Source organism: Phalacrocorax aristotelis, chromosome 3 (assembly GCF_949628215.1).
Source record: "Phalacrocorax aristotelis chromosome 3, bGulAri2.1, whole genome shotgun sequence".
Classification (NCBI taxonomy): domain Eukaryota; kingdom Metazoa; phylum Chordata; class Aves; order Suliformes; family Phalacrocoracidae; genus Phalacrocorax; species Phalacrocorax aristotelis.
Window position 1 is genome coordinate 122,793,083 of NC_134278.1, and position 25,759 is coordinate 122,818,841.

The 25,759-nt window shown below is 39.5% G+C and overlaps 1 protein-coding gene across 4 annotated transcripts in view; it reads right to left on the reverse strand.

Moving 5' to 3' along the window:
- Positions 1–25,759, reverse strand: part of CHRM3 (cholinergic receptor muscarinic 3) — a 292,590-nt gene that overhangs the window by 120,986 nt on the left and 145,845 nt on the right. For 2 of the 4 annotated variants that reach the window (XM_075089413.1, XM_075089412.1), the window contains one exon: positions 13,021–13,123. In XM_075089413.1, the coding sequence (XP_074945514.1) occupies positions 13,021–13,118 (98 nt within the window). In that variant the 5' untranslated portion in view covers positions 13,119–13,123. Of the gene's footprint in view, positions 1–13,016; positions 13,124–25,759 lie in introns of all 4 variants that reach the window. The other 2 variants (XM_075089415.1, XM_075089414.1) reach the window with 1 other exon arrangement.

Sequence of the window (25,759 nt, forward strand, 5' to 3'; positions counted from 1 at the left end):
GAGGAATGAATTCCCACAGAAACAAAGAACAAGCGCAACCTTGCCTCAACGCTTTTTATCCTTCCTTAACAGTGTGAATGCTTCAGGAAACCCCTTCCACAAGAGAACACAATATTGGATGCGTTTCTTTGCATATGTGATATTCAAAATATATTATAATATCGCTATGGGAAGGACAGCTTTAAAAGTGATAGAGAACAGCATCTATCAAGCAATCAACATCCACTATAAAACAAGAAGTGCTTTGTGTTTGCAAACACTACTGCTTACTAGATAAAAGTGTGTATTATGATCCAAATTTAGAAAAGTCTCTAAACAACCCCTGATTGAGAGTTTCAATGTATGTTCTACTGTTTTCCTGTTTTGGCCCTCGTAACAGGAAATATTTTATAAAAAAATTAAATAAATCATACATTTAGAATGACTGGTCATGACTGCAGAGATCAGGAAGGACCCTGAGCATAGTTCTGTTGATAAAGATTTTTTTTTTTATAGTGACTTTTGAAGAATATTATACCAGAATTTACTTTTCAACTATTAAAATGGACTAATGAAATCATATTGGCATTAGACAGCTGTACTTTCACATCATGTGATTTTTGTGCTACAGCAACCTTATCCCTTGTATTACCTGCCAGCTTGCTCTAACGCAGTCTGCTCTAAGTCAAGCTTTGAACAGATCACAAGTCCATTGTGTTGACTTTGTAGAATTTCTTCCTTGCAATACTGATTTATGGCAATTAGTTAAACTTTAAAATCATGTTGAAGCTTAGACCATATCCACTTCTGCCCACTTGTCATATACCTCTGTGGAGGGCTAAGCATAGTAACAGATACCTTGGTGCAGGCATCTGCATCTGTGGATAAGAGGGAGCTGTGCCTGACTTCAGACAGCTGTGCTCTCCAGTCCTTGCCTAATGAGATTCGATCTGAGTTGGCAGTCTCCCGCAGTTTATCTGTGCTTTCTACCCAGTCATTATCAGAAGTTGCAGATAAAAGTCTCCTGTACTATTCTGAGATTAACAGTATCATATAAATGTTCTGCTTCTTTGCCCATTACATTTGTGAAACACATATATAAGCCTAGTCAGTCACTGTCGGCCAGATGCCCATGTTTTTCTGAGAGATGTATTTGCACATATAAAAGGACTGATTGTGCTTGGTTTTTTTCTGGTGAAAAATAGATAAGGTGGACTATCCTGACCACCCTACTTTTCATACATCCACACAAAGGAGAGAAATGAAGGAATGCACAGCTTTCCCCAGTGCAATACCATTGCCGCTGCTACTCAGTGTCCTGTAAATGGGGCAGAAAAGGCTTGGGTTTGAGTCTCTCCCACTGGCATAAATCTCAGAAATCATGTGCTTCTCCTCTCTGACCCGTTCCTCACATAAAACTGAGTTTACAGCCATTACCAACATCTAGTAAGTTTGGTATTCTGGGTCAGAGAGCTCTCAGAAATAGGATATTCTATTCTAAAAACAAAACAAACCCGAAACAAAAAACCAAAAACCAAAAACTTCTTGTTGAAAGTCCAACCTCCTTTAGACACTTCCAGAGACCCACAACCTAATTACTCCTTCACACACTTTTCACGAAGATGGTGCTATTACATCTGTCTTATAAAAACAAGAGATTAATCAGTCTGTACTCTCATTTATTTTCTTATATATATTTTAATATGTAATTAGTGAAAAGTAAAGATCTGGCTATCATTTGGCATGTGCTTTCCATCTGTGATGACAATCACTTAAAGGTTGAAAACAAAAATCTACATGTTTAGTTCATTAATATCCAGACCACTGAACAGAGCTGGAGAGGAAGCAGCACTGAAACCAAATCATTGAAGTCTCACTTATTCTATCTGCTTTTATGGGGGAAAATCTTCTATATTCCTCCCAAAATTGATGTAACCAGACAGCTCACAGAAACAATTAATTCCTAGATGTAACAAATCAAAACTTATGTTATTTGCATCACACTATATGGAAAAGTCAGTCAATGACAAAATAAATATAATTTAAAAATAGAAAAATTTTGATGCAAAAACACTTGAAATACCTGATCATGTTTAACTTAAAAAGTCAGTTTGTGATGACGGAGACTGTATAGGCTGTCACTAAAATGAAAGTATGTGTCATTACATTTCATCATAAATTTCAAGAGAAAAGATGTTTTAATTCATATTAATTGTATACAATACTATTATATTTAAAAACAAACAACAAGCCATACTGCTTTTATATATAAAACTGTGAATAAAAAGTCTAGCCTTTTTAAACTATTAAGTTAATAGGAGTAGTCACCTGTTTTTCTGTATCTCCATTATCGTATGCTTATTTAAGCCTGACAAAAGGAGAACAGAATTCCACTGGTTTTGAACTTGTAGTCATGAGGGAAAATGTATCAAATAAACAAACAAATGCATACATACATAAATACATAGAGGAATCCCTTTGGCTTAATCTGCAACAAACTTTCTAAATCTGATATATCAGAAATATCTCTCCCTACATTTCGGATCTTTACACTGGAAACTGAACTGGAAAATCAAAGCTCTATTATTACTTATACCACAAGTATCCTAAATGAAAAAGGACTGAGCAAGAAGAAAGCAACAAAGAATAGTCTGTGTTTTTCTCAAATACTAGACTCACAATCCTCTTGGTCGCTGCACTGAAATAATGGAGTGTCCTCTCTACCTCATGGAGATACAGTCAGTTTGTACACAGTTCTTTAAAGCAATGATTTAGGGGGATTTACAGCCAGAGAAAGTAGCTTTGAGATCTCATCACTAAAGAAGAAAAACCTAGACTTCCTGGAAGAAGAAGAAGCTTAAATTCTGGCAGGCTCACCTCATCCTTTCATCTTTAAGAGGTAGATTAAATTCTGTGTAGCTTACCATATAGGGGTCCTCCACAGGATTTTTTTTAAAAAGGTGAAGTCCTATCTCCTCTAAATGTTGTTAAATAAAATGCCTTTTCTCTCTCTTTTTTCCCCTTTAGAAATAAGTCCTAGCAACTTGAAATAATTTTTCTAAAGACATTTCTCTTTTTTCAGACAGCTCCCTACCTTCTTGATTTAAAGTTTTGAAGCTTTATTTCCTTGATTTTAGTATAAATGATAGACACTCTCCTGTAGAATTGTCCTACCCTGCAGGCAGTGGTAGCAGAACCAGGGTTCAGTAGAATATCAGCATTTCTTCCCAGTTCAAGATTTGCTTTTGTTGTTTCTTTAAGTTGCCAAAAGCTAATCAGGCTCACTGAAACCATTGAAATAAAATTTAAAATGTCCTTTAAAAAGAGGGAGAGACCTCAGCAAATATCCCACCAATTATTTACCTTCTCCAACAAATCCCTATATCTACTGAGAAATGGTCTGAGCAAATTAATGACAGTGGTAACTACTGAGCTTGAGCTTAAATTTTTAGAGCTAAACCTGTTGATATATATTACAGGTAGAAATTATTCGACATGAGTACACTGGGGATCTAATTTAAACATTTAATGACTCTAATGTGTTATACAAGCCTATATATTTTTGGTAGTTACTTGGTACAGTTTGTCCCAAAGGCCTCTTCAGCAGTTACAGATAACCAGAAAATTGCTAATAGAACCCCTGTTAATGCAAAACATGTTGGCTAGAGAGAAAAAGGGATGTGTGGATTGGTAGTCCTTAGGTTTCTGAGTCTTCCACAATTAAAAAGAAGAGTAATAAGAAAATGGATTTGTCAGTACTTTAAATCTTTATTAACCCTGACTGGGTTTTAGGCATATAATCCAAACTTGCTTCTCCAGTTTTCTTTTACAAGTCAGTCAAGGTGGTAAAAGTCAGCTGATGAGCAGCCCAGTACATGTTTTTCAGCCCACTTGAGCCTCCAGCAGTTCATAACCCTTTGCACAGTCACACCAGTGCTGCAATAACCTTAAATGAAGTGGTACAGAAGTGGTGCCTAGAGTTCACCTGAATGTCAGAAATCAGGCTGAGAAGTCCTGTCTCGCAAGCTGTGCTGCCTGCAGCTCTGTCACCTAGCGATTACATAGGAAACAGTCAATGATTACACGCAAGAGTTTGAGGCCCTGGTCATCAGACCCTGCAGATGTCGCAGAGCAGTGGAAAAATCTATGAGGCAAATGCTAAAAAGTAAGCACAAAGACAAACGGAAATAAATCTTGAAATTTCCTGGGCAGACTGCTGGTTACAAAGAGAAGCAGAGGGCATTTGGGTTACTGAGCCCTTGTCACCGTGCCACAGAAAGCTCTGCTCCAGGCTGTACGACTTCTCTGTCGATCTTTCCCAAGCGCTGCAATACCTTGTCTTGGGCATCCCTTGGGCCACAGTTTGACACTGCAGATTTGTTGTGCTGCTGTTGAAAATACGTTTCACTTCACTTTAAGATAAGCATCAAAGCAACAACAACAATTCTTTTAATTAAATGAAACCTTTAATTAATTAATTTTGAGAAAAGTTTGAAGATCGTAGTGAGTCATTCATTTTACACCTAGGACACAGTCATTCATAAGCTCCATTCCTTAGTGTCAAACACAGTCAACTTATTAATACAAATTAACATAAGGGATAGAATATCTTCTGCAGAAAAAAAGTAGAGGGATACTATTAATTTCTTCTTTTCTATTAAGCACTATGAGGAGTTTTGCAAACTTGCCAACAAAGTAATTACAGGTTGCAGTGAATGTGATTCCAACTCTTCTCTTGTGCACACTGTATCAGTGCATGCTGCAAGCCTAAAATAGGACCTGCTTAATTTGTTCTGAAACAATAAGCTTCAGTCAAAGTCACCTATTCAAAAATCACCACTGAACAAACAGAGATTTTAAAATTCTCTGAACACTGAGGAATTTTTGTTGTTGTTGTTGTCACATGCAGACAACTGCATTAAGTTAGATTTAAATCGATACAGGGGCCAACACGGAGAGTCGCTATACCTTGAGGAATCAGCCCTTGGTACCGTACTTGGTAGGATCAGCCCTGCAGTAGTATCCCGATAAAATACAGGCATTTTTGAGAATATGCACACTGACACGAAAGCATAAGCTTTGTAACTCACCCAACACCAGGCAAATCAGCAGTGAGCATCTTGTTTGAGCTGACTGTGAACCCCTCTAGCTTTCATGTACAATACACTGCGCCCAAGAACTGGAGATAAAGCTCAGTTTTATAAATGCTTATTCTTCTGATGTCTAAAATGGAAAAAGGTTGAAAAAGTCCCGGGGAAAAAAATATAAACATGCCTTCTTTGTTTGGACCATTTCCTTTCCTCCTACGTTCTGCACTTCAACGCAACAGTGATTACTAACTTCAGCTGGACTGACACCTCCACCACAATATCTTTTATTATTTGTATTTTGATAGCAGCCACCAACACATCAGGCACAATACATTCCCCAGAAAACTCATAGGCTAAATAAGAAAACAAGAAAGAGATGGCTAACATCTATGTAAATGCACTATGTTTTACATTATATGTGTGTTAAAAACATTTTTATACGTTTAAGTAACTTAACACATCCTGAAGTATACCTGACTTTAGTACTGCAGTCTTTCATTTTCACTTGCTCACCACAGTGTTCAAAATAATAATAAATAATCTGTGATTTTGAGGGGATATTTCAAGACAGCGCTGTAGCATCATGAGAGACAATATGAGAGGCACAAATGTGAGATGAGATTGTGGTTCAGAGCAATGTAACTAGAAAAACAGACCAGGCAAGGTGTTATCTTCTGTACAGAAGGTTGAAAATAGTTTGTAATGAAACTTTTGGACATTTTGGCATTAAATTATTTTCCTTTCCACAACAACTGTCCATTTGAAAACTGATTTTACTTATAAATTACATTGAAACAACAGATTCAGTGGACTTGCAACTATGTTTTCCTATGACTCGTATTCTGAATAAAACATGTGAATCTAGTGCCTTGGTGTCATTCAGAGCACGGCTGGGTGGCAGCTGTGTGGGTATGAAGGCGCATGACAAAGTGCGCGACTAGTCAGACAAATTTGCAAACTGAGAACAAAGCCTCATTTTAAAATTGTGCAGTTCGTCGTTAAAGGAAACTCCAGTTACCTCAAGGCTTTAGCTACGCACATTATGACAACTACATACAGACATTTCAGCAAAATCCCAAGATTATATCACTACGATAATGACTAAAAGTTCCTCCTTAAGTCCTTGCACATGAGGGCTTACAAGGAGAACATGACCATCACCTCGTGTACGGTGGGTCTGGAGAGGAGCAGGCACCACGATGGGAACACGGCTGCGGCAAGAGCTAGGGAAGGGGAGGGAAGGACTGCTGCCCTCCCACTCCACCTCTCCAGGGTTTGCTACCAACCTGGATTTCTCCAAGGGCTTTTGTTTCTTTGTTATGATCAACCGGTCAGCCCTGAGGGTAGGACCTGAACTACCTTCGCATGTTGAGTTTTAGTTGGTGATACAAACATACATTTACCTACAGAAAGATGGATTTTCATTGCATAAAAATTTCAGATTTTAATGAGGAACTACCCTTTTATTCAGCCTACCACAAACCATCCCAACCAGAGAGAGAAACAAAGTATATGGTGATATACGCATATACATTTATTAAAATAATAATATTATTCTCTATTAGCTTTAAGGATAATGGAAAGGGATAGGAGACAAAAAAAGGAAAAAAAAAAGAATTAATCATGGTGTAATTTAATTGCATAATGAAAAGTATTTTTGAATAAATTTCATAGATTCATAGGATGGGTTGGAAGGAACCTTTAGAGGCCATCTAGTCCAAGCCCCTGCCGTGAGCAGGGACAGCTTCAACTAGATCAGGTCGCTCAGAGCCCCGTCCAACCTGACCTTGAATGTTTCCAGGGATGGGGCATCCACCGCCTCTCTGGGCAGCCCATTCCAGGCACTTCACCACCCTTGTTGTAAAAATATTTTTCCTTATATCCAGTCTAAATCTACCCTCCTTTAGTTTAAAACCGTCACCCCTTGTCCTGTCACAGCAGGCCTTGCTAAAGAGGTTGCCCCCATCTTTTCTATAGTCCCCCTTTAAGCACTGAAAGGCCACAATAAGGTCTCCCCGCAGCCTTCTCCTCTCCAGGCTGAACAACCCCAGCTCTCTCAGCCTGGCCTCGCAGGAGAGGGGCTCCAGCCCTCGGATCATTTTTGTGGCCTCCTCTGGACCCGCTCCAACAGGTCCATGTCCCTCCTGTGCTGAGGGCCCCAGGGCTGGATGCAGCACTGCAGGGGGGGCCTCCCCAGAGCGGAGCAGAGGGGCAGAATCACCCCCCTCTCCCTGCTGCCCACCGTGCTGGGGATGCAGCCCGGGACAGGGTTGGCTTTCTGGGCTGCGAGTGCACATTGTCGGCTCATGTCTAGCTTTTCATCCACGAGTACCCCCAATTTGGAGAAAGTAAAAAACAATACAGAAAAACTCATGACAATTCCTACATGCCACAGTACAGCAAAAGTGATATTTCATTACAGAGTTCATTATATCTATTCTTTAAATACACAGCAACCCTTTATAATAGGAAGAAAAGCTAGTTTTAAAATGCAGGCAAATAATGGCAGAGAAAAAAAAAAAAAGAGAATCTTATAAAGCGGAAAGGAAAAAGAAACGCTTCCTAAGGATATACAATGAAACTGTAAACTTATTTAAGCCTTAATTAAAATCTTAGAAAATATACTGAATTATACTGAAAAAAAATATACTGAAAATATACTGAACAGACTTTTGTGACTAATGCTTCTTACTTTTTTCATAAAACTTTTATGTTCTGAATCAATAGAAAATATATCCTAGCTTTGATATTTTGTACTACATCTTTCCCTCCCAAGGTTTACCTCGGTCTAACATGAAACTCTCAGGTCAACAAAGTTTTTATTCAATCCAGTGTTAGTTTCAATTACTATTGCCTTTTGAAAGTGCTTTTTAAAAAAAGCAAACATTTTATAAATTAGGGGAAGATCTGTGCATGGCTTCTTTCTTTTTTATATTTCAAGATGGTTAATATTTATCTGTAAGGATTTATTTTCCCAGAGAAAGAAATTTTAATAATTGGAAATAAATTTATATGAAAGACAAAGCTTGTTTTAGACCGTAAATGGGGATTAATTTGAAGTTAGTCGTTGCTGTAAGTTTATATGTGCTTCAACTATTTCTACAGATACCTATATTGCGGAGCTGTCAATATTAGAGGAGCTCAGCACTACAGATTTACTGCCTTCCATGCTGTTAAGAACAATAAGCTGATTTAGTTCAGCCTGTATGGTCTCTTGTCATGGGGTGAAAAAAGAAGGTGGAATAAATGACTCTTACAATTAGATAGTTCACTGAGGTTTTCCAATATTTTCCTAGTCACCCCCTCCTGGAAGTCATATTATCTTCATATCACTTCAAGTGGAATATCCTCTCAGGTTCTCGTATGAAACTGAAAAGGCATAAATTTATAGCAAGAAAAGCAAGGAAACCATATGTATACCATCAAATGACACGCACACACATGTACAAACGTGCATGACCTTAAATCTGTACGTGTGTGCAGCATGTCCTCTCTGCCTTCACGTTACATTTATAAAGTAGGGGGACTAATGGATTCTCTTGCTTGTGTCACAGCGTCTGCCCAGCAGTTACCCCTGTGAGGCCCACGGAAGGAGCAAGGAGCATGGGCTGGATGAGCAGGCTCTAACAGAAGGAAGCCTCACACTCTGTGGTTTCAATACAAAACTTCAGGCTGGTTGAGAGTCTCAGTTCCAGTCTGAGTTTGATTAAGTTGAACATGCGCAACACAGCGATGGTAATCTGTCATACACTGGTGCTCAGGGGGTTAGTCACCAGGAATAACGCAGTCAGAAACGAAGTAGGCAAATAAAACTGTGGTGATCTACTGAACAGAAGGGCTTGGAGTATGACATGGGAAAGAATGACTGCTGTTATAATGACAATACTTTTAATTATATATATTCAATGAAAAATAAACTATAAGAGAGAGAATAAAATACTTTCAATTAATGAAAGTAGTGTAATGCTCAAACTTAAATGAAGTATTTTTCCCTTGAGGGTTTTACTGTACTATTTTATTTAGCTTAATGTAATTTAAATTATAAACAGAATGGTTTTGTAAGCCCCCAGAGAAATGTATTTTATTTATAACTTATTTTCTTTGAAGTGGTTATGGAAATCATGCTCTTCCTGAAGTATGTATCTTGCATACCACCTACTGCTGCAAACTAGGCAGTCCTCACAAGTTAAACATGATCTGTCTGGTGAAGTACGTGATAAGAAAACCCAAGATTTTTTTTAAAATGCCAGAGGAAATAGAAATTTGTAATTCCCAAAACTGATAGTCTTCCCTCCAAAAAAAAAGGTATTGTTGAGAAAAGTTATGTTTTTTCACAGGGAATGGAACTCAGCCATAATCACTCCACCTGAGTTTTTAATGCATGTAATAAAAGGAGAGTTGTTTACACTACACCTTAGAGGGAGTTTCAGCTGAGAGTGAATATATTTTGCACACTTAAATTTAAATATGTAAATATTTCCATCTTTCATTTAAATCACAAGCCCTTAAAAAAATTAATTCTGGTGTAAAAAGTACACTTTCAGGATGTGAATTACAAATGACCAGTTTGTGTCACTTGTTTTCCTCCCAGTAATTAAAATAATCTATTTCTTAATATATAAGCAAATACGGATGAATAAATTGCATCCCGGCCTATGTGCTCTCCCTGCCATCAACAGCTACTGCATAGACTCAGTTAAACAACCAGATACAAAGAGGAAATTGTCTCTAGAAAATTAATTTTGACCATTAATCATCTTTCTGAAGTATAATAGTACCCTATCCTCATGGATGAACCATTAACTCAACACGCCAGCCACAGATATACAGTGGTCTGAGCTGTGATGTTTCTCCTGAGATAATATCAAGCCAAGGCACTTCAAAGGGAATAAGCAAGGAAGCACTCTAAGATTTGGCTGATTGTGCAACTGCTTACAGTATGAGCTCATGACAGCCGTAGTCACAGGTTACATATGCTTTGAATTGGCTATTCTTTTTCTTGGAGCTACTCTTCTGCTCTAACCTACTACCAAAATGTATAAATTAATAATAGATAAATGAATAAAGATACAAGTTCTTATTAGCTTTGGATTAAGAGCTTGAATCATTTTTTCAAGGGATAATGGGTAGGAGCAGGTATTTCTGTGTCACTACTCTATAAAACAAACATCAATGCTCTGGAATTGAAACTTCTGTTTGACTTAGTAGATTTTATCAACATGACAAAGTTTCAGGTAGGTATTTAAATGCAGAAATAATATTTTTAATCACATTTATGACTATATGTAACAAATATGAATGAATTTTAACACATGAACTTTTAAAAAAAAATCAATATTAATATACAGCTGTACAAACATCCTAAGAAAAGACATTTCCTCTGGCTCTTCTTAGATCAGACATTATCTAGTTTGCAATTGAAACTAACACCAACAGTGTTAGAATTTGCACTTTGTACTAGAGTGCTGACCTGTACCACAGCCTTTGCAGACAACTATACTTTGCTAAAAGCTACTAACGCACAAGCATTACTTGTGTTAAATGACAAATGCATGTCATAGTGACCATTACCCTTGCATTTGAGGCAAGATTTTAAGATTCTGACAGCCCAAACAGCCGAGCTAATGTACCTTTGCTAAGCAAAATGGTGCTTCTCCTCTTGACTAATATATGTTCAGATGAACTGACAAATTCTGTTTAATGCACTGTCCATTTGTTGGTAGTAAAGCACATTATTTTATTATTTCTTTATACATATAATCCCTTAAGAGGTAGCATGACAGTGCAGTGTAAATCTAGAGCGACCCATTAGATTTATTTGCATGAATGACTTTGTTGCTGTTAATTTAGTACCAGAAAAAAAAAAAAAACCAACAACCCGATTTCTGGCTTTCAGAAAACTTTGTTACTACATTTCTTGTAGACAAATTATATGGTTTGATGCTGTAACCCTTTAGTTTTTGCTCAGTCTCACTCTTTCCCCACTGTCACATCAGAGTCTAAGTGACAAATAAAACATTTTTCCAGGGAGAGAGATGTGGACTGTAACAAAATTTGCAGAAGTTGATTATATTAATTCAGGTATTTCCTTTGTTACTTTCCTTTTAGGCTAAAACCGAATACAGCCAATTCCAGTTCCTTTGGGGTACTCTGCATTTTGGCACCAATTAAAAGATTTTCTGCCAAGGAAGGGTTGTGCCGCTGTAGAAGAGGCATTCTCCTCAGACTTGATATCTCCTCCAGCATAAGAAATGTCTTTTGGGATTGTTTTCCTGCCCATCAGTTACGGCTGGGGAAGATTTTGGATACTCACAACAGGGAACATGAATCTGTTCTCCAATCTACAACTAGCAACCCACTTATGAATTGTGACAATTTAAATTTAACTACTAAACAAAAAAATGTATGTGTTCTCAGTATTTTATTAGTGCAAAATCTGATATCTGAAAAAAAACCTCCACCCAAACCCACAACATTTCACCTTGAACAAAATAGCTGAAAAAACATCTAAGTGAAGTTGGAATATGGTCAACACCACATGAAAGGCAAAACCAACTGTAACTGAATATGGGCAGCTGTGTAACAGTGTGGAGGATACCATGTCCTAATTTCAGGATACAAAAGCAGGGGTAAGCATCATTTCAGGGTTCATGAGACACCTGTTGTTAGTATTGAAGCCATAAAGGTTCAGCCAGTATGCTATGAAAATGCTTTTCTGAGACGACTTGTTTAAAAGCTTTCTCCAGACAGAAATGACTGACTGAAATATCAAGACACTCCAGAAAAAATCACAATAAACTGTCAGTGCCGCAGTCCCTAAAGCAAGTATGTGAGGAGGGCTGTTTTTTGTGTAAGGAGAGCGTGCCAGCATGTGTAAATATAGGCCATCTAAACCACTGCTACATATCCATGTTTACAGTTCATTTCCACAAAATCAGAAATGCAAATCAAAGTGGAAGTTTTACAGAAATATGTAAGGAATGTAAAAAACCAACTATAATATAGACATAAATGCTGCAGCTTACCAATTCACGTAAAATATTTTAAATGCCACTGCAACAGAGACATAAAACAGAGTAACATACAAGGGAGAAAGCAGTCAAGTGATAATGAATGCTGGCAATTTAATCAGAACAATTTAGTTCCTTGCCTAGGTTTACTCTCGCAGCGGGAAATGACTTGTTGAAACTAAACCCAGCTAGCATATCAAAACCAGAAGGGAAAACACGATTTTCAAGAAATTAAAATTAAATTGTTGGATTCTTACCTCAACTATAGCAAGACTGAATTATTCTGCAGTTAAATCCTGGAGGTGCAATATAGGCTACATTTTTTATTTTGTCTGACACTCATAGAAGACTTGAAGATTTGTGCAGAAGCTCAAGGTGATCAACAGGAGTAACCTAAAGGCATCTGTTAATCGATACCATGATAATGCTCTACTCTTCTTAAGACAAGCACAGAGGTTCATTCATGCAAACCTGTTCAACCTAGCTCTCACCCTGGCCAGCTCTTATTATGCTAGCTGTGCAGTCGTAATAACAAGAAGCTCAAGGTTTGCCAACTACTTGAGAATTTATTCAATTTCTCTGCCGGGTTTTGTGTCTAAGCTGAAATTTGCACCACTGCAGCTGCTATTAAAGTTAGCTCAGGTACGCCTACAGGAATGACAAGCATCACAGTGTTCCCAGCACCCACAACAACTTAAAATAGATGTGGCAAGGAGACCAAGCACATTGTGACATATGACTGTCTACAGTTGTGTGTCTGTTGATGATAAAACACATCGCAAAGTTGGAGGGCCTTAATAAATGATTTTGTAGTCCATAAATTCCCAGAGGCCCTGACTTGGCAAAGCGAGCACCATTACCAAAAATCACTTGTTTCCAAATATGTTGAATACATGGAAAGAAATAATGTGAATATATATGTTTCTTTGAATTTTACCTACATGATCCAGCGAGGAACATCAAAGCGGCTAGTTGGATCAGGCACTGTGTATTTCTGGGAACTCCTCTTTTGGAAACAAAACTGGTAATGTGTCAGCATGTAGGCTGTGAACAAGAAAGATGGAAGAAGAATTATTAAAATACATTATGGACATGGAGGAGACACAGACATGTAGGCCAGAAGGGCCTCCTTTGGACCAAGAGAAGACAAAAGCTATTAATATATTAATACTTTCTATTGCTGAATAATATCTTTTTTCCTTTTCTTTTTTTTTTTTTTTTAAATCTCAGAGGCCTAGCTGAAAATATAACAACTCAAGCGTGTATGTATCACCCAGGTCAGGAGCAGTGGTAATAAGATGGTAGCGAGAAGCCTTTGGGCTGCTCATACCTACCCCCAAATGGCTAGGTACTATCACAGTATTTTCAGATGATTTTTCAAACCCACTGACCATATTGGAGCGAGGATAACAATTTCTTGAAGACAGCACAAAGAAGTCTGAATCAGCAAGGGAGCTTGTCCGGCTTGTGCCTGGAAATTGGCACCTCCAAGCACAGAGAGAGGTGGGATGCTGACCCCACCTAGACACCAGGAGCAGGTCGACACAGGGGCAGAAGTATGAACTGGGCTCTCTTTTCTTCCCCAAAGTGTGCAGTATCTCAAGTTAACCAATTTAGAAAGCTGTTTTGGAATATTAATTTTCATGTAAAAATGTAAAAAGGTAGAAAAATAACCCCCTAATGTATTCCATACATTATATTTTCAGCTGTATTTAACATACTGTTGCTTTTAAAAGTTGACATGGCTACAGAGGAAACAAAAATAACAATAATTAAAACCTAAACAGCTTACTTTCTTCTGCAAAAGTTGTAAATTCCTGAAGTCAGAAGTGTAGGAGAAGGATTAGCCACTGACTACCATGTTCCATTTCATTATACATAATTAGTGCTAAGTGGAACCATATGCCATTATTATCCCATTTATTACATGCCATTGCAGCCTAAGACTTCAAGACCCCTTTGAATAACTTAAACACAGAAGAGTGATTCTGAATCAATAGATGCTCCATGTGTTTTCTCAGTGTCTCAGCCTTTAACAGCACGTCAAGGGATTTTGCTCCCAGGTGCAATAAAAAGGAGGCAGCAGACCAGAGAGAGAATGAGAGAACACACTGGCTATGTGGGATGCTCAGTTTCCCGGGGGGGGGGGGGGGGGAGGGAAGGCCAAAAACAAACAAACAAACCAAACAAACCAAAACAACAAGGTTGAGATTATTAACTAACAAGGCTGAGACTATATTCCAGTTCATTTTCAGAATGGAAGAAAACATACATTTACTACCCATGTGCATTGCTGCACGCCAGCACAGCACTTCTAACAGAGCTCTGATACACCATTAATCACAAAGGTCTCTCCCTTCTCTGGTGAAACACCCTCCTGGAAGACAGCGATCCCCTCCGCTAACCCTGCACAGCCAAGAAGTGCAATGCATTAGAGTGGAAGTGAATCTGAACATGCCCTTCCACCAAATGAAAACAATTTGCGAGAATGAGTGGAAAGAAAGCAGATCAGATGAAATACGGCCAGGAAAGAAAGAATACACGTTACTTGTCTTACGAATCGTGCCATGCAATTCTTAACTGGAAGGAGCCTGGACATGTCAGTGAGGCAAATCCTTTCATGAGGGCAGGCTCTGATACCCTCTCAGCCCAGATCAACATTTGGATGAGAGACAATCACTCCAAAACGCTTCCTAAAGCATTTCTTTTCCTAGGCATTTCTTTGCCCAGCCGCTACATGGCTATTCAAACGCGCCGTTCCTGTCTCTGCTCCCAGACGGACAATGCACAGGAAGTGCGGCACAAGGAAACGTGTCTGCGCTGAAGGTCACTGAGCAAAGGCAGCAAAACTCTCAGAAAAGGGCAAGGAGCAGCCAGAAAGTTCATGCGCATCATTTAACCACCTCCTGCCTGGAAAGGGCTTTCACTCTGTCAAGTGACGCAGAACCTCTGTAAGGACATTGTGGAGGTTTTGGTGGGAAAGCTCAATCTTTCAGCTCAGGAAGGATGGTTCCAGACTTTTCAAAACAGCAGCTCTGGTTTCAGTACTCCACTCCAGTGATGTACCAGGGAATGCACAACTTAGTAATTCACTCATCTATTAAAACTATAATTTGCAAAGCATGTATCAATTGTTGATTAATTGAGGTCCCTAAAGGCCCTTGGTGGTACTCTTACATACTGTCACCCATGAAACAATGAGAATTACACTGAAAAACACTTAAAACCCTTAAAAATTATTTTTTCAATTAATTTCTATGCAGCAAGTATAAAGGATGAAAAGCATTTAGCATTCACACTACCAACGCATAAAAATAATTTAAAAAATCTGCGTCATGACCAAAGCCAGTTTTAAATCACTTTTAAGATGGCAAAACAATTGAAAAGAGAAGCCTCTTATTAGATAGCTGAACCTCCTTTTAGTTGAGGAATTACAGTTTCTGACAATTAAAACTGGAATTTTAATAACGCTTAATAATTTCCCTCTTATCAAGTTATTATGTTTTTAGCTAGCAATAAACTAATTCATTATTAAATTAGCTTTTCAAGCTATTCTCAGTAAATAAATTTCTCCCCAGTAATTTTCTACTATATTTTAATTTTATGCTGTTACTATCAAGAATCCTGTTTTACTCCCCTAACAACGCAGGTTGTGAGTCAGAGCTTTGGAATCCATTGCACTAATTTACAATAAACTAAGACTCCTCAAATAAGGTTGTGCTCTTTGTATATTCAGCTACAAAACTACTAAACTCTACTGTTTAGGAAAAGCAATCAAAACCAGTTGATAATTCAGCTTGTGCAGAGCATCAAGGTCCATTTAAATCAACAACATCAAAGTTTTATCCATTTACATTTTTCCACCTTGGTTGAATTTGATTCTTTTAGAAAAGGGAGAAAGGCTGTTATCTGACACAAAGTATTTGGAGGTAGATGCCTATAGTTAATGCGAGGGTGGATCTGTAATAAACATCATAAAACACTGTTCCTAACCCCTTAAATACCCAGCATAAAATCAGGGAAGATGGAAATGTGGTTAATTTGTATTTTACACCTGGGATACAATGGTTTGAACCATTCTTCTGTGCTGATACAGAATCACAGAATCACACAGAATGGCAGGGGTTGGAAGGGACCTCTGGAGATCGTCTTGTCCAACCCCCCTGCTTGAGCAGGCACACCCAGAGCAGGGGGCACAGGAACGCGTCCAGGTGGGTTTTGAATGTCTCCAGGGAAGGGACTCCACAGCCTCCCTGGGCAGCCTGTGCCCCTGCTCTGGCACCCGCACAGGAAAGATGATTTATCTCATGTTTATCTGGAACTTCCTGTGTTCCAACTTGTGCCCATTGCCCTTGTCCTGTCATTGGGCACCACTGAAAAGAGCCTAGTCCCATCGTCCTGACACCCACCCTTCAGATATTTATACGCATTGATGAAATCCCCCCTTAGTCTTCTCTTCTCCAGGCTGAACAAACCCAAGTCTCTCAGCCTTTCCTCATAAGGGAGATGCTCCAGTCCCCTGATCAATTTGGTAGCTCTCCGATGGACTTGCTCAAGCAGTTCCACATCCTTCTTAAACTGGGGGGCCCAAAACTGGACACAGCACTCCAAATGTGGCCTCCCTAGGGCAGAGTAGAGGGGGAGGATAACCTCTCTGTTGACCTGCTGGCCATCCTCCTTTTAATGCACCCCAGGACACCGTTGGCCTTCTTGGCCACAAGGGCACATTGCTGGTTCAGGGTCACCTTGCTGTCCACCAGCACTCCCAGGTCCTTCTCAACAGAGCTGCTTTCCAGTAGTTCAGCCCCCGGCCTGTACTGGTGCATGGGGTTGTTCCTCCCCAGGGGCAGGACCTTGCACTTGCTCTTGTTGAATTTCATGAGGTTCCCCTGGGCCCAGCTCTCCAGCCTGTCCAGGTCTCGCTGGATGCCAGCACAGCCTTCTGGTGTATCAGCCACCCCTCCCAGCTTGGTATCACCAGCGAACTTGCTGAGGTTACACTCTGTCCCATCATCCAGGTCACTGATGAGTATGTTGACCAGGACTGGACCCAGCATAGACCCCTGGGGAACAGTTCATTAGTCCTTTGTTCTTTCTGGGATATTTGTCCAAAAAACCAACCCAAAACAAACAATCCCCCCAGCATGAATGATGGACCTATTTAAGCCAACATAAACCACCTCCAACCTCAGTTTCTATGCCTATGCTAGAAAATTTTATTTGCAGTGTACTTTTAGGCATCAGCACTTGACCTGTGCTATTAAACAGTGACACTGGTCCTAGCAGCATTTTAGCTTGGCATGGTTTGGGAGGCAGCATGAACAAGGAACTTGAGTTAGGCTCTGAGCATGGGGGCACGCTATGGAGAGGAGGGGACTGAGATTTCTGGTATTACATCTGTGATTACAATACCCTAAAAGATGCCGCTGCCTGGACAGGCAGGCGGTCTGTGTTCCAGGTATAGAACTGAAGATCGCATTGTATGACTTGTATTTTTCCTTTCCTATATTCATGAGAATCCCTGTTTAAAACAAGAAGTGCACCTGCCTGCTGCCTTTAGTTTTTTATTTATTTTTGATAAAAATTCACTTGAGACTACAATGTCAGAAAGGCCTTTAAATAAAAGAAGTACTTTCCTGTGGAAAGCAAAACTCTGGATACAGTAATTTCTGCTTTGTTTACTTTGTAAGATGAATCTGCACGCATTGACTCTGCACTGAGAAGCTGAGTTCCTGCGTTTATACAGAGGTGTACCATGAAGTAGGTTTCTTACCATGAGAACAGACTGGTAACTGGTAAAACTTCATACACAATAAGGTGGGTATTTCACCTGAGTGTTTATCTGTTGATAAAGGTGATCTCATGGCCCCTTTTTTTCTTCCTTTTTAATGAACTTTGGGCAATTTTTGCCTTGCTGTGAGGAAAAAAATCCTCTCAATAATTGGAGAGACTTAGTTACATATATGTATTTTCTTGCCTAAACAAACTATTAAAAAAATAAATCAACTCTACTGCACTCATGTTTATCATCCTCAGAAAATGCCAGTAGGTGTACCTACACAGATAAAAGGCACTTTAACAGTTTTATGCAAATATTCGTGAAGACTTCATAAAATCAGAAAAAAGGCATATTAAGATATCAGCCCTGTAGCTTCTATTTCCAGTGGATTTTAAAGGGCAGAAAATCTTTTGATTCTTGAGCTTCAAGTATAAAAAAGTCTGCAAGCTGAAAAAGATGTCTCTGCCTTGCACTTCTTTCACTGAATCTCATTAGAAAGAGGTTAGAATCATTCTGGACCAAGAGAAGATCAAAGCTGGGTGGTAAGAGACTGCAGCTGCAGTGCTTATACACTTGAAAAGCACCTCTGCACTAATATGAGAAGAAAACATGCTACACCTAGTTCAAAATATAATTTCTTGCTGGGAACAGGTTTTCTTGTTCTTGTTATTTATTTATTTTCACATTCCTAGGGTTTGTTTTTTACCTTAAGGAAAGAGTCCATTTATAAAAAGAGAGTTTTCTTGTATTATTGACAAAAGGAATGAAGGTGGTTTCCAAGCAGAAGCTGCCAACCCGACTGCCAGCCAGCACAGGTCAGAAGTAGGTAAGAATTTTGAAAAGTTGAGGTACTACAGAAATGTACATCTTTCTAATTACATATCTCAAAAAATGAGAGTATCAATAAATAAAGTAAACATGGCTCATGAATTCAGAAGAAAATATGGGAGAGTCAAAAATTGCATTTAAAAATTCATTTTTTTAGAGATCAGAAATGAAACAAAATTATTCATAATTGTCTGGCAATGCACTAGAGAGATATTTTCAGAATTTTTCATTATTTATTCAAAAATTTGTATTGCCAATGTCTTTGGCCTGAACTCACTGCTTGAAGTTTGGAGACTAGACCTGCCAAACGGACCTTAACAGAAGCACAAGATTAACTTTAGCTCCATGTTTGTTACAGAAGTAGTCTGTAAAATGATGAATCACTTGATAAGCTCAGAGATCTCATTGCACTCACTGGCTACCAGTGGTCCCTTCATGGGAAATCCAAGATGACAGGATCACCGCCTCTCTAACCCTAGCCCAATTAACATGTTAATACTGTATTTCATGTTGAATGGCTTCAAAAGGCTACATTAAAGAACAACAGTTCTAGAATACCCTGTAAGTTAGATGGAAGAAGGAGGCATAGGCTCATTCTACCAGCTTGGACTTGAAAGATAAATGGATGTCCTGTGTCTGTTCTAAATGCTAGCTATAAAGATAAATTCTTCCCATATTGTGCAAATGTCAGCTAAGTCCCCACTGAACTGAATCATCATCTTAATTTCTGAGGTTTTAGCAGAAATTCCATATGGCCAAAATCAAAGGATAAATTTAATGTCACACAACAGTACATTCAACTTGCTCAACTTTTATTTTTTGAGGATGACTGAAAACAACAATTTTATGACCCTTTCATCCAGTTTAACCGAGATAAAAATTAATGACTAGCATCCTGAATTTAGACAATGTTCTCAATGAAGAGATGTCAATTCACAGTAATGACTCAGCCAAATCTGTTTCAGCTGCTGAATAACTAGGCAGCTTCATTTCGCTTTCAAGTTCTGAGGAGTATGGTAAAACAAAATCCAGATATTTCAGGTATGATTTTAATTTGGTAGTCTCATAGCTCAAAAACTGTTCAGTCTAGACACATCACATTTGTTTCACTCTAGAATAGTGGCTTCAACGTTTTATTAGCAAAGTTGAATAGCTATTTTGTAAATATTGTTAGATCTGCTTGGCATAAAAGTGTTCAATTCAGTTCACTTCACGTACAAAGCATCTCATAAGTGCACTACAGTGCCTGAATATAATCAGTAGCACAAGCAGTTAGGAAAAAGGAAAACATCAGGAAAAAACAACTACTAGGAGAGTACTTCAGTTTAACTGCTCTTTGTTACGTATATTTTCTAAGTATCTGGTATATAATCACAAAAGCTTTTTAAAATTTGAGAAGTGATTAGAATCTCTCACATTTTGATTCCTTCAGGTGCTTCCTGATGCCTGACTTCTAGCACCTCTGTTCTTAAGAAAACAAAGATTTTTGGGTTTTTTTAAACCAAAGTTTGTTAAATGTCATGTATAATTTTACATGACACTACAAGATAATCATGGCTAAACAGACCAAACCAGGAAGCTCACTATTTGGTATACAGTTATCGGCATTAATATTTTAGGAAGTGGTCCCACTTAACTTTAGATATCTTTACAGTTACAGGCATCTGCCCCTGAGCTGCACAGACTCTGCACAGTCAACACAGGAAAAACTGCCACATCAAAGGACCATTCAACAGAGCTGATGTATTTTAGTTGTTTGCCCTAGGATGAGATGAGGTAAGCCTTAGCAGCATCTCATGTCCTACATCCATTACACAGCACATCTAAATCTGGTTTGATGACTCCCGTCCTGAGTGTTCACTTCTCGTGATCATAAATTCGTATCTGTAATAACTGTTTATATAAATCCCTTTCATCCACTGTTTAGTCTATAAATATTCTGATCCATCCAGCCATTTAGAGTGAGATTAGGCTCCACTAGATATATATATATATATATGCATGGAAAAAAAACACCCCTCCTCATGGAAGACAACCTTATCTGGCAAAATGTCTTGAGCAAACATACTGCTCCATTTCTTCCAGAATTTTCACTGTTGACAGTTACTCAAAAGTTTTAAGATACTCATGACCCCCTTATTAACAGCCTTTTCTACACCTATCACTGCAATTGAAAAAGATGTTTCCCCCTCCTGTGGTCTTCAGTGTCACTAATTAGCCTAAACAGAAAAAAAAAATTAAAATCTCACGAAACATCAGAAATTTCAGTATTTCAGGAAATATTTGGGTGTGACTTATGGACAAAAGATACGTGTCCGGTGTGTTAAATCTGGAAGAGTGGGAAAGCATAAGTAAAGTATTGAATTATCATATGAGGCAGTTGAATGCACTGTCGGTAATATGCTGCTTTATCAGTTGGAAGCAGATGGACTTTCCTGAAAAGGATGTTAAGTCTGTTAATGGAAATGTGCTGCCTGTTCACTGGGGTACCCAGGTAGGAAATGTCCCATAATTTGGTCTTTCCTAACTATGCCTGCTGGCAATAGAGGAAAAGCTCAATAATCATGAATTTCTTTCTAAGCTCCATTTTGTATCAAGTATGCACAAAGTTACCCGACAATTGTCTTAATGAAACTTCTGATGAGAAATTATGGGATAATGAAGATGTTTATAAGCACAGAGAAGAGATAAGCTGTTGGCAAGAAGTACAATAATCTCCCACACTCACCTACCAAAATCCACCCTTCTACATCAAAAGAAAGTTAACAGTATGTATATGCAAACCTTAAACAAACCCCTAAATGAACCCAGACAGTGGCCACAGTGCAGCTTTTATATTCAAACATATAAACCTCTGTATCTGGACAAAGAAAAAAGGTGGTGAAACATTAAATGTTCAACTCCTTCCACACCTCAGAGTTACAGATGCAACAACAGCTGAAACTGCATCTACTAGAATAAAACCTCCTTATCCAAGAAGTTTCACTAAATCTACTTGCGGAGCTGAAGAAAAGTAATCACTTTTTGTTCCTTCCTTTAAATTAAAGAGTAATTTTAAATCCTACAGCTCAGGAAGGAACCGATCTTTGTAAAACCTCCACGGGGTGAAAGCATTACCTGAAGTGAGGGCAACCATGCCTATAAACCCACCAGCATTAAACCTGCCAGCCCCCACGGCGGCCCCACCAGCCTGGCATCAGCCTGAATTTAGCTCCCTGTGGAGCAGGCGGCTTCCCGGGCCAGCGGGCAGGACCCTGGGACACTGCGACGGAGGCGTCGGCGCCATCTCCTGCAGCTGCAGCTATTCCCAGGCGTGGGGAGGGAGTGGCGCAAATGGCGTCCCTGGGAAGGGGAGGGAGACACTCCGGCACGCCTCGGGGACACCAGCAAACATGGCTGCACTGGTGCAACCTTCAGTACAAATGTCACTTTAAACGATGAAATAAAACTAGCTAACAGGCCTTGGATTTACCTCTGCCTTGGGTGCCTACGCCCAGGTGCCCATGGGGGTGCTGCAGGGCGGCCCCGGTGAGGAGAGGCCGTGGCTGCCCCGTGCCGGACACGGGCGGCTCCAGTGGCCCCACCACAGGGCACGGCTGAGCCCCACAGCCATGGGTGGGCGTCTCGGGGAGAGGCTATTTAAGGAAGAACAAAGCATATCTAAAGGGTGGGTGTCAGGACGATGGGACTAGGCTCTCTTCAGTGGTGCCCAATGACAGGACAAGGGCGATGGGCACAAGTTGGAACACAGCAAGTTCCAGATAAACATGAGAAAAATCTTCTTACCTGTGCGGGTGCCAGAGCAGGGGCACAGGCTGCCCAGGGAGGCTGTGGAGTCCCTTCCCTGGAGACATTCACGCCCCACCTGGATGCGTTCCTGTGCCCCCTGCTCTGGGTGTGCCTGCTCAAGCAGGCGGTTGGACAAGACAATCTCCAGAGGTCCCTTCCAACCCCTGCCATTCTGTGACTCTGTGATTTGCCAGCAGCCACTCAGGAGCAGGTGGACATGCCCTGATGGACCTATGGCCCATGGGGAGCCCAGGCTGGAGCAGGTTTATCCTGAAGGATGGCAGCCCATGGAGGCCCCACGGTAGAGCAGGGAGCAGCACAAGGAAGAAGGAGCAGCAGAGAGGACCTGCCATGGACTGACCACAGCCGCTGTCCCTGTCCCCCTGCGCTACCATGGAAGTGACTCAGCAGCAGCTCAGCTGCTCTGGCCCATGCAGTGGCACCCAGAAATGTTGCTCTTTGGCTGAACTAGGTTCAAAACTAACTCCCACGGGGTACAGCTCCATACCGTACAAAACACCCAATGAATTGCTGAGGATCACAACCCTAGACTAAATTGGGATGCTTCTGCTACCCAGCAAAGGCACTTCTGCATGGTCTGCCAGCTGCTGCTCTCTTTGACGCCAGCATTCAAAGAGTCAGGTTGCCCATTTCAGGTCTTGGTGCATAACAGGGAGATCCGCACTTCTCTATATGAAAGCACAACTGTACTTAAGCTCCAGGACTAAATACATATAGTTATGTACCATTGACAGACTGCAGCAACATCTAACACAACACAAACCAGTGTAGGAAAAGCTGCTGATTTCAACTATTTATTAAAATTTCTCATTGCTAAGAATGCAACTTATTGCTTCCTGTTTTTCTGTGTTATTTTGAACAGTCACGCGGGCATGAGGGCTGAGTAGCAAAACCTCAGGAGAGGCACTCACTGCAGGGACATACTCCTGACCCCTATGGGAGCACATCACAAGTAAGGTTTGGGACTGTAACACACCTTCCCTCATCTCTGAAGATCGGTTAACCTCTGTAGATCACTTGCAGTGTGGCCATCGGTGTAGCTGAAGTTAAAGATCTGTTATTAATTTTGTACTGAATCGGTATACAGAACTTCAGTATTGGAAAAAGCAGCTAAGCCATTTCTTTCCCTATCCGTATCTTGAATTTTGTTTGCATGTTTATACAGACTAAAAAGCTAAACAGCTTTCGGCTAGTGGGGAGAAGGGATGAGAAAGAAAAAAAAATAAAATAAAAAAGGAATGATATGTGGGAAGATAACAACCCTGACATGAAACCCTTGTGTCATGCCTCATTCTGTCATTAAATTCACAGTTTAATCAAGAAATCACATTCCCAAGTTACAAAGTATACTATGTCATCCCAACGGCAATACTTTACTAAAACTAGACAGACAGCCCAGGGGAAATAAGCCAATGGCTTTCCTATCACCATTTAACTCTTCTGCTCAGATAATACAGGTTGGGCTTTGCACAGGATTTATTTAATTCTGAGTATTGGAAAAAGCTTGCAACTGATTACTACTGAGGACAGCAGTTATCAACATTTGTTGTTGAGATATGTTTACTCAGATGGGTTAATATGAGAAAAATACTGTAAGTAACTCCAGAAGCATATAAACTCAGTTGGTGATATATGAGATTAATCTCTAATGAGATGTATCTATGAAAGGAACAGAATGACCCATACCCTCCCAGGACAGAGAACCGGTGCGGACGAGAAGCACTGTGCACTGTATGTAGGCTTTGACTTCCACACGCAAGAGCATAAGCACAGGTACTTCTGGCTGATTCACTACAGTCATTCCTGCGTTGCAGTGCTGCATTGCTATTCTGTGATTTTACAAGTCATTATAGTAATGGAAGTGCTGTCGTCTAGAAAAAAAAGTAAAAGTACACAATTACCCTTGAGAGCAGATAGCAACCCCTGTCGCATTTTCTAGCTCAGATAACCATGTTTTTTGCTTATACACATTTCCTTCTCTATTTCAATTTAGATCAAAGAGCAGTAGTATTATTTCTATACATTCACAGTAGAAGTGATGGGTCCTAAAGCATATGATTATGTTTTTTCTGTATATACAGTTTTCACAGCGATGCTTTGGGAAGCAAAGAAAATGATGGTTGTTTTTGATAGACGATGTGAGTGGAAGTGACTTAGATTTTTAAATATTTAAGAAAAATAAGACGCCTCAGAAACTGGGGAGAGGATTCATATCTGTTTTCTTTCCCTTACTTGCAGAGATGAAAGTATACTGAAAGCTAATTTTCCTCTTCAAGGAAGGGTTAATCATACCAGAGCAATCTCAAAGTGATGTGAACCAATGTTGTCAGCACTACTAAAATACTCAGGTACTTAGCTAGGTTCTGGTAAAAAAAAAAATTTACAAAAGTCTTTAAGGCCATAACCAAATCTGAAGGTAGGAAGAAAAGTCCCCAAGTTAGATTGCTAGGGTCTGTTGGTTTTGATTTTGTTTATTATTGCCTTTCCCTGGAATATGGTGTACAGCGTAATCCCTACAAATACAGTTTGTTTAACTTATTTTCTGCTCTACAGGCACTTAAGGTATTGGCAATGGCCTTCATTTCTTATACTCTCTTTCTTGTAATTGTGGCTTTTGACCTTTTATTGTAAACCATAAGTTACATATAAGGTCTTCAGTGGCCCTCAGGAGCATATGAGCAAAATGTTTTGTGAACTTTCTGAACTAGACATTTACTGGATAATTGCAATGTTGGTGGATAACCCTTAAAAAGAGAGGTGCTTCCATTCCTGTGGCACACAATCATATTAGCTTCATCTTTCTGCTGAAGTAATGCAATTCAAGACTTAATAACAGTATTAAATTGCATAATTAATTTAGAGGCATTAAAGCACACCAAGACATATTGAGACAATTAAGATCTTTAGCAACATTGCCTAATGTCAGTTGCTGCCTCTGGAAAACAACACAACATTAGCATACAATCAGCCCAAGCAAGGGTTCTCACTGGGATATGATTTTAAACTACTTAATAAAGACTTTACAGACAAAAATTCTGTAATCATCTTCATGGGGTTCATGTGTCAAGTAAGGTCCTGATTTATTACGAGCTAACAATGAATTACAGAAATTATGTATCTTGCTGACATTACAGAAAACGAGACAGAAAGCTCAGCTATTTGTCTAAATGCAGTAAGAGGAATAATGTCAAAGCAAGAGTTAAAACCCCCAAGGCTGAGCTCAGATAGCAGTCTTGCATTAGTATAATGAAATGCCAATGCAG